At 40.7% G+C, this 10,772-nt stretch overlaps 1 protein-coding gene across 1 annotated transcript in view; it reads right to left on the bottom strand.

The window, feature by feature from the left end:
* The window catches only part of MYO18A (myosin XVIIIA), a 305,757-nt gene that overhangs the window by 63,879 nt on the left and 231,106 nt on the right, over positions 1-10,772 (bottom strand). The window contains exon 23 of the mRNA XM_018563429.1: positions 6,891-7,034. Within this exon, the coding sequence (XP_018418931.1) occupies positions 6,891-7,034 (144 nt within the window). The remainder of the gene's footprint in view (positions 1-6,890; positions 7,035-10,772) is intronic.

Below are 10,772 nucleotides of genomic sequence, written 5' to 3'. Positions count from 1 at the left end.
TGAGTTTTTCATAATGGTTGCTTTAGGAACCCTGGATTGACAAACATACAGGCTGCCAGTGCTGAGCTATTTTTCGAAATACTAGCTGCCTTGCAATCTTTGGCTTCAACACTTTGTTAGTCACCCTAGACTGATCATAAAACCCTGATTTTCTGGGACAATCTCCATTTTATTTATAAATCCCCGGCCCAGGAGCTCTGTTGTAATCTACTTGGAAACTTGTCTTCACTGGCATACCTAGGGGGTGCAGTGTGCACTGGGTACCACAATGAGACCATCAGTGATGTGCAGAGTGCCGGCTTGCTGTAACACTGTCAGCGTTCCTGCACCCGTCACTGAAACGCACTCCAGGCTGGCCCCCTGACTACAGGTAAGCCAGACACGACCATTAGGGGGAAGAATTCCTGTACATGAACGTATATTTGTCACAGCTCAGAGATTCCCACTCAGCTGCTGATTGAGCACAGAAAAGAAAGTGTTCAAACATCAGTGATGTTCAGAGTAGAAGTTCTGGAATTGAGTTCCCCAAAGAGCGGGTCCTGTGCTGGGAAGGGATGTGCTGTGTCTGCTTGTTAGGTACGTGCAGCGTAGTAGACTGCCTTGCAGTCAAGGTCCCAGGGTCTGGTCACCTGGTGTCTGTTTTTGTATTCCAGTTTTACAGTTTCTCCCGGCTGAAGTGGGGCAGCACCCCTAGTTGTTTTATAAATACTTAATCATCAGGATCCGTGCACAGCGCTTTGACTTCACTATATTTACCTGGTGTCTGTTGTTTACATTTAGTATTACTGACTACTTTCCGATTTCTGCGTTACTGCAGTGTGTAAAATAAAAATAACATTTGTCTTATGTCGAAGACTTTGCGTAAGAAGGATGTTTGCTGTTTTTGTTTTTATATTACATATGGATTGTGCACATATCATTCTGTGGGGGTTAATATTACCATGACAGACCACCAATGAAGGGAGGATTATTGCATCCTCTTACACCAGTGCCAGAGGTTATTTTTGCTGCTTATTTTACTCTCACACTACAATCCATACAATGTGAAGAGACAAAACTATGTTTGTCATGTCTCCATGTGATTTTTCTTTTTTAAACCTTCAAGGCATCTCTCCTAACTATGCAAGCAAAGTTGCATCAGAACTCACAATCTGCATTCTTGTTCTGGACCATTTAATAAGATCATAATCTCAGCAATGCAACCCACACATTTCTATCAGTATATAGTCAAAGCAGAGGTTTGCTTACAGTCAAAAGCAATAATAGAATCAAATATCTCTCTCTATATCCAGTCAAGTCTGGCTTGGCCCAATGAGCTTTCACATCATTCCCCTAAATCAGCCTGACTGACCGATGGTGAGGCTAAGCAGGTTGCGGGTCAGCTGAACTTTACAGGAAAGTTTGTAACTTGCATATAGCTTCTGCAGCTCAAAACTATGGATCTACTGATTGTGGTCACCGACGGTAACTCCCTATTATGTATTTGCTCATCAATTGATGAGTCCGAAACAGAATTATGACAGGTTTTATTTAACTCTCCAACAGGATCAGTAGCAGTTTTGGGTGTAATGTCCCTTTAATGGTGTGAACTACTAGACAATCTAACAAAAATCATATACGTAATATATAGCCTATGCACCATAAATCTCTGGTTTGTGAAAGACTCTGTTCATCTTTTATCACTGAGAGCTACCAAATGCACCTACCATTGCTCTTCACTCATGTGACAGCTGAGACGACGTATTCCTCTTGACTAGTTTAACAAGGTAAATCTGGCTGAAAGAAATTGGACTACTTCCAGCAGTTACATGACAGTGGGTGCTCACAGTATGCTCTGATAAAAGATGAATGGAATCAACCAAGTGAGACAAAGGAAGTTAAAGGAACCTTTAGAACATGGATTGAAGATCCACAAAGGTTCTGTAAACAAGCAAAATGCTCTGCACAAAAGTAAAGTGTTTCTGAGTGAAAAAAGCCAATGATCACCTTTCAAAATAGATATAATAGCTCAATAATAGACAGTTAAAATGTACATTTAAAGTGAATCTATGCATTTTAAAAGAACATGCCAGGTAAAGTTCAGAAGATGCCTCCTGTAACCTGTAATAGCCAGCAATTTTGTACTTTGTACTTACTTATAAGTTCTTCCTTGGCTCTTGACTTCCCAAATGCCATTGCTAAAGGTGCCCATACACCTTACAATTATCTGCAGATTTGCTGTGGTCAGATGGAAAAAGTGCAACAAATTGGCCCAGGTGGAGATTACTCCATCCACACAGTTAAGTGTAGATGGAGGAATCTGTTGAACCTTTTCCACCTTTCCACAGAAAATCTGCAGATAAATTGTAAGGGTCCCCACACACCTTACGATTATGGTACGATAATCGCGGGAAATCCCGCGATCGTACGATTATCTTAAGGTGTGTGGAAGCCGTGCGACCTCTACTACTGTAAGGTCGCACGACTTTAAACTTACGGACATGTTCGAAAATCCGCCGAGCATCGTACGATGTTCGGCGGGTTTGTGGCATGTCCGTACGATAACAGCCGTACGGGCTGGTGTGCGCAAGCGCACACTGCCTGTTCGGCATTGCGGTCATCGGAAGCCCGCCCCTCAGGGGGCGTGGCTTGCGATCATCGCAAGTACGATCTGCCTATGCAACATAGGCAGATCGTACGTTTTTTTAAGTACCTTACAACCATCGCAAGACAAAAGTCTTGCGATGGTTGTAAGGTGTGTGCCTAGCCTTAGGTGTATGGCCAGCTTTAGACTAACTAACTGCCACACCCCTGTTCAATAAGAGACCTTCACTGGCCAATACGCGCCCTATTGGACAGGGAAATGGCAGCTGGCAGGGATTGAGGTTCTCCTTAAGAAGGGGGTCAGGTTCTACCCTAAAACCTTGCATTTACGACAAAGATCATTAATCTTGGTCCATATCGTTTGTACACTATATGTGTCTCCATAATATAGGGACATTTTGGCTATCGCTTTAGCATGAAGTTGGAAAAGTCAAGATGTTGCTGCTTCTGCACCATGCCATGTACGTTTTCCTATTGCAAAATCATTGACATATACAAGATTGCGATGTACGATTTTTTCTTATATGTAAACTAGCTTGCAAATATTTTGTGATTCATTTTGTTTTTTTTAATTTTAGGATAGATTGTGAGCTGGCAGGGCTTAGCCCTAAATACAGGGAAGTCAGCTCCCAACTGAAACTAGTTTCAGAAAGGCACATTATCATTTTAATCCTTTAAAAATGTTATCTATAAAAATGTATTTGTCCAAATCACCCAGACTGCAGGGCATGACCTATTCTATATATACACTGCACGATTAAGAAGTCATCAGGTACTATGCTTATAACTTACGAGTTCTTACAAGGAACTGATTGAGTCACTAAGATTAACAGAATTCACAGAGCAAAGTCTCTAGCCTCTGTCAGACAGAGTGATTAATCAGGATGGTTGTACGATAATCGCGGGAAATCCCGCGATCGTACGATTATCTTAAGGTGTGTGGAAGCCGTGCGACCTCTACTACTGTAAGGTCGCACGACTTTAAACTTACGGACATGTTCGAAAACCCGCCGAGCATCGTACGATGTTCGGCGGGTTTGTGGCATGTCCGTACGATAACAGCCGCACGGGCCGGTGTGCGCAAGCGCACACTGCCTGTTCGGCATTGCGGTCATCGGAAGCCCGCCCCTCAGGGGGCGTGGCTTGCGATCATCGCAAGTACGATCTGCCTATGCAACATAGGCAGATCGTACGTTTTTTTAAGTACCTTACAACCATCGCAAGACAAAAGTCTTGCGATGGTTGTAAGGTGTGTGCCTAGCCTTAGGTGTATGGCCAGCTTTAGACTAACTAACTGCCACACCCCTGTTCAATAAGAGACCTTCACTGGCCAATACGCGCCCTATTGGACAGGGAAATGGCAGCTGGCAGGGATTGAGGTTCTCCTTAAGAAGGGGGTCAGGTTCTACCCTAAAACCTTGCATTTACGACAAAGATCATTAATCTTGGTCCATATCGTTTGTACACTATATGTGTCTCCATAATATAGGGACATTTTGGCTATCGCTTTAGCATGAAGTTGGAAAAGTCAAGATGTTGCTGCTTCTGCACCATGCCATGTACGTTTTCCTATTGCAAAATCATTGACATATACAAGATTGCGATGTACGATTTTTTCTTATATGTAAACTAGCTTGCAAATATTTTGTGATTCATTTTGTTTTTTTTAATTTTAGGATAGATTGTGAGCTGGCAGGGCTTAGCCCTAAATACAGGGAAGTCAGCTCCCAACTGAAACTAGTTTCAGAAAGGCACATTATCATTTTAATCCTTTAAAAATGTTATCTATAAAAATGTATTTGTCCAAATCACCCAGACTGCAGGGCATGACCTATTCTATATATACACTGCACGATTAAGAAGTCATCAGGTACTATGCTTATAACTTACGAGTTCTTACAAGGAACTGATTGAGTCACTAAGATTAACAGAATTCACAGAGCAAAGTCTCTAGCCTCTGTCAGACAGAGTGATTAATCAGGATGGTCTTGTGCCATGCATGCCAAGCTTGTGACTTTTCCATTAGCAGTCCTTTTAGAGAAGTGTTACCTCTCTGCTGAATTTAGATAGAGTGTCATATGGTATTTTGTCTTTAAAACAGGGATGCACCGAGCACACAATGCACTTTCAGCCTGATGCCATCCTGGTGCACTGTGCTACTTTCCATTCTTTCAATAAATAAATATTATTTTCGATCCAGCATTCCCATCAAGAACTACGATTGCATATGTTCCACTTCTACACTCCAACCTTAAATAACTGTAAACAAGCTCTGCCTATCTTTATTTGGCAATTCTGGCATAAAACCAAAAGGTGAGAACTTTAGGCTTATGTTGACATTAACTGAGAAGTTCAAGTGAGATGTGCTTGCAAGTTTTGCCCATCCTAAATGCCAAGAACAGATCAAGGATTTTAGTAAGTAAAATGGAGCAGCGTGGTTAACACACTGCATATCAACACAAGAAGATTTCCAGGTATCTCTAAATTGAATAGCGACATTTTAGAGGGCGCTACACTTTATAAAAATCTTAAGTGCTCAATTAAATGGTTTAATATGCTCAGTTAAAGGATTTGATGAAGCCTAAAAGCCAGAGAATTATGGTGCTTTGAAGTGGTAAGAATATTAATACAATAAATGGCATAATGATTGAAGAGATGAAGTCAGCCTCCTGACTCCTGGATTAAAAGAGTCATAGGATTCTGTATTACAGGTCATGATATAAGCTGGCCATTAGCCTGAGGTTAAGGTATATCTAAACTCAATAGCCAATACTTTTAAAAAAAAAATGGGTTGACACTTTTAGGTTTTGTTTGCCATCTGTGTCCCAATAGAGATTCCCCATTACTTTCTGTCCTGTCACAACAGGAAGAGAGAGGAACCCTTTCCAAAGTGAGGAAGGTTCCTCACCTCACACAGTTGACACTAGAACAGGTGTCCCCATTGGACAATTTCCCCCTATTCTTGTTCAGATGAAAACTTAAAATTTTGGATTTTCCCTGACCTTCAGAATTGGTGACAATGGTCAGCAGGACAAAGACTTTCCACTGCAGTGGCAAAGAAAACCATATACATCTGACAGGGGTTCTACACCCCAAAACCCTATACAAAACGTTTAAATTTTTTTTGTAATGTTTTGGATAGTAATGAGAATACTAATAATAATGATTATTACCATGCCAATGCATTTTTGCTGTCTGCTCCATTGGGGAGATTTTCTTTTACTTATTGTCCTGAATGTGCAACAGGAACTGAGTGTAAATCTCTATTAAAATAGTTGGATTCCACTCTTAGACCGTTGTCACCCGAACAAGAGTTTCTACTGGAAGATTTACCCTCACCTCTTGTTCCAGTGACAAGTGTAAAGTTTTGGAAGTCCCTTTATTCTCTGTCCCATTGACAATGGTCACCAGGACTAAAAAAAAAAAAAGTGGGGAAAGCGGCAGCAAAGAAAACATGTTTCTAAACCTTCCCCACTCTATCCAGAAAAAAAGTTATGGCTAGAGATACATGTTAAAGGTTTTATGTAAAATATCCAACCACTAAATAACCCTGTATATTCCCAATAGGACCATCAATTAACTGCATCAGCATCCTATAAGTTTTAATTAGGATATACCATGGGATATAATCATAATGGTAAACAATGAGTAATGCGCTATAAATTTCCAGCCAAACCAATTCATCTACAGAGTTTATATACTTCAGTCACAGATACAGATTACGATTGCCATAAAAAGTCATTTAAATCCTCACAATGAATACAACTCTCCATTATGGGGACTAATTAATGACACCACCTTTACAGCAGATATTTGTGAATTTGTAGGTTATAATCCTCTATGACTAAATGTAAATAGACAAAAGCAGATTTTTGGTGTGATAATTAACAATATGGGACATGGGTCTCATTCAATAAAGCAGCGCGGAAAAAAAAAATTTATATCCCTGATAGTCTGAAAATCTAGAATAGGTAACAGTAGCATCGTCTCCTGGAAAACGTACTAGCAAAAAATGAAACATCTTTATATTCATCACCTTGGCTGCGTAAAGAAATGTTTATACCAGTTACATCATCGTCTCCTGGGAAACTCACTAATAATGAATTAACCCTTTTACCTTTATGCTCATCTTGGCTGTGTATAGAGACGTATATAGCAGCAAGCATGATCCACGGACAGTCTGCTGTTAGAACTAACACGCCCTGATGGATAATTACATAGCCCATGCATAATATCAACAAGCAAATTTTCTCTACAAATGAACATTGAACACTGGCATAGCTGGGTGTGACAGCCATCGTACGTACGTCTTTGCCTCGGATTTGGTCCTCCGTCAGCTGCACCTGTATAAGAGGCCGGACAGTGGTGAAAAGCTTCCACCAAGGCCAGTCCTTCACTCCCTTGTTCTTGTTGATGTTCTTCTGGATGCAACGTATCGCAAGCCGTTGGATCTACAGGGGAAAAAAAAACAGCGATCAGTGCTAAGATAGCACAGAATCCTAGCAAACCAGCTAGAGACATCATAATAAATCAATTACAAAAGAGGTAATGTGTAGGCGACGTAGCTTGGGAATAAAAGAAAACAAGCTACTTTCCGCAGGCAGGAATAATGCCAAGGACATCACTCAGATAAAGTGTAGCCAGCACGCCTTGTATGGGAGAAAGAGAAAAGCAAGATGGAAGTGGACTGATTAAACACCATAACAACTAGCAAGGAACAAGGCATTATTATGGCAGGTGCCAGAAGTCCAGAGGAATTTAAATAATGAATGATGGTTGAAAATATGAAAACAAGGAGCTATAGGGAGGTAGACATATGATCTGTTGCAAAAGCGTACTGTAAAACTTGGAGATTAACTATAAAGTCTTTACAATCAGTTGGAGAAACAATACTATCAGACTAAATTGAGATGCATGAAAGTGTTTTATATCAGAAACATATCATGAGAACAGGAACCCTTTAAAGGGAGCCTACCATAAGGAAAATACATAGCCTGCCAATGCTAATTTCTAAAAAAAAAAAAAAGGTAGTTGTCTGACTGTCACTGATCTGGTTAAGAAGGAATTCTGACTTTTCTCTGACTTTTATTTGCTATATGCTTCTTCAGTGTCAGGCAATTAGGATTATCAGAAGAGCAAGGATTGGCTCCATATTTCTCCCATGGCAGTTTAAAGTGTATATAAACCCTAACAACTTCTTTTTGGTCTGCTAAATATACCATTGGAAGCATTTTTTTTATATCTGATTGATAAGAAACTTGTGATTACTCTTTTTTTATACCATAATTATTGAGGGCTTGTTCATATCAATTACAGTGCATTCCAGCATGGTTAGCTGCTGGATCGCTCACTAACCCCCCGCCCCCCTGTGTTCTGGGGCGGGAGGGGGAGTTCCGTTGCATTCAAGTCAATATGGCTGTGGTGCCGCTGACTTGAATGCACGTCACGCCCCCTCCAGCTCCAGAATGCCGGGAGCCTTCACAGTATGTAATCCAGTGTGTTCCAGCACGGTTAGCTGCTGGAACATACTAGAAGTGATGTGAACAGGCCCTGAAGCATACACTCCCTTTTAAGCATAGCACACTTCTTTGTGGGAATTTCCTCTGTGGTAATTAAAGTAAACTTGAATTGAGGGAGTACAGAGGCAGCGGCAGTACAGAGGCAGCCATTGCTGACCTCCCCGTCTATAGCCGTCATGCTGTTCCAGTGGGTTTAAAACTTTTCATTGTCCTAGATCAAGTTTATAGATTTAGAGCTCTGGTGGCACACTGACAGTTGTGCTTGATATGCATGTTGCATGTCAGTACAGTAGCCAGAGAAAGTGCAGAAGCCAGAGACAGCCAGGCAAGTAGTTTTTTCAGAGGTCAGCAATGGCAGCCTATACGCTTCTCTTAGCACAGGTTTCCTTTAAACAGGCATGAAATAAATAACGGGGCTGTCACGTCTGTCAGCTCCTTCTGAAAATACTAGTTACCTGGCTACCATGCAGATGCATTGGCTTCAGTACTTTAAAATATATCTAAACCCAAGAACAAAAAAGTAATATATTGCAGCTTACCAGTCCTTAGATGTGGTAGCTGCATTACTTTCCCTTTTCAGGCAAAGTACATTTTCAGTACAGAAAATACCCGTTGATCCTACCAGATTCCAGGTGTCCCTGTGACTTTCTGTGAGCTGAACCAAGATCTCAAACTATGTCAATCAACTTCGCCAACTATCTTCTATGAATTACAAAACACCCCCTCCCTATGTGATGCAGATGATGAGAACAGGAGGAGTTTGCAGTTCAAATCAAGTGAGCCGCCTAGGGTGACAAAGCTGCTTATTCACAGATACAGTACAGTGAGCGCTGTCACCCTAGGACAGGAAACGTGTTACTAGTGGGATCACCAGGAGACAATAAAGGCAAAAAATAAAATCCTAAAAAAAGAGAACTAATGCAGCCACCACACTGAAGGATCGGCAATATATATTTTTTTTGTTTTTGGGTATGCTTTAAGCCCCTAATCTGGAATAGGTATAGAAATAAGGAGTTCTGACTTTTATTCACTATGTGGCCCTCATGAAGGGACCCTGCATGGCCCTGAAACATTGGTTTTTCTGATACATGTGACATCAATAAATGATCACGAAGATCTAAAAAGACAGTTTCTGAGCGCTGGTGATTTTCCACTTTCCTAACTTGAAGTTACACGGCGCCATCCGTGTTCATGACTGCGAGCACTACATTGACTACTGGTTCCAAACGCTGTAAGGAGTGCAGGAGAAACATCCATACAAAACTGACTTTTATTCAGACTTCCATTTGCTAAATGCTTGTCCAGGTCTATGACAGAGAGGTTATGAAACAGATAGTCAGGCATGTAGCATTTACTATTGCCTAGCAATGACAGACCATGTATTTTCTCTGTGCACTATAGGAGACTAAACTTAACATGCTTATCGTACACAAAAAAATCCCAAAAGAACCACTGACTTGTAGCAATCAATTAGCAGCCATTTTAATGAATGAAAAGGTTATAAACTTGTCTGGTCACAATACAGTAATGATCATTACACTCTCAATAAATAGGATGCGACTTGTTTGATTCCCTTTATAAAAGCCAAGTGCCACCATATAAATGACAGCAGAGAGAACTTCTTAAATGCAAATACATCTTGTATATTCTCTTACTATTTAATAGCTTTCACTTTTTGTGCGCTTTAGAAATATCACAATGTGCAGCTCTAAATTACTGTGATCTGATGAATAGCTGTGTGATCATTTACAGCAGTTCCTGAAATCCATCTACCAGGATGACCTACCAGCAAGCTGTAATTTACAGGTTGCCAACAGCGTAGATTGTACTGCATTCCCTGCCTCCCTGCTGACTGCTCCCCCTCCCTCCCCGCAGGCATAAACATGCACATTCGGACTAATGCACAAAAGATCTTTAGTTGATAAGATCGTGCCTGCACGTCCGACTGACACCGGTTGCTGAATTCTATGGTTTTATAAAAAGATTCCCATCTACTGTAACATAAACAAAATTTGAGCATCCTGAAAGGATGGCAGTGCAGGCAGTTATGTACATGTGCCCCTCTGTAAGGATAGTCAAGATGTTTGCCAATTTTCTCTAGCAATAATACATCACCGCTAGTCTTCCTATCTAATGAGATGGAGAAACATATTGAGTACTAAACAATGAAACAGAAAACCGTTTTCTAAGTGCGGAGCCACCATCTGTAGTTGAGCTCCATGCGCAGAGGGGATTCTCTTACACAAGATGGCCTCTTATCCATGTATAAAAACTCCACTATTATCTGTACTACTGTCATTTTTAATAGCAGGATCTTGCAATAAAGAATGTATATGTATGAATCAAATGCCTGGTAATGTTGTAGGGGTGAATAACATGATGTTATTTCTTTCTCAGTTTACCTGCATGATAAGCACCAAACTGAGGACTCCAACACAGAATGAATTAATTAAAAAAACAAAACTATTAAGTGTGACTAAGAAACATACAGTAACCAGACTCTGGGAACTGGTGGTGGTATAAACTAGAAATTTGTGAATTTAGGATTATCTAACCTCAGAACTAAAAAGACAAGGAAGACCAAGCATTCAACAATGATAAAATGTCAAATGCGGTAACCTGCAAGAATCATTAAAGGAGAACTATGACATGAGTGATTTCCACTCACGT

Source organism: Nanorana parkeri, unplaced genomic scaffold (assembly GCF_000935625.1).
Source record: "Nanorana parkeri isolate BGI_ZX_2015 unplaced genomic scaffold, ASM93562v1 scaffold663, whole genome shotgun sequence".
Classification (NCBI taxonomy): Eukaryota; Metazoa; Chordata; class Amphibia; order Anura; family Dicroglossidae; genus Nanorana; species Nanorana parkeri.
This window is presented reverse-complemented; position numbering and strand designations above follow the sequence as displayed.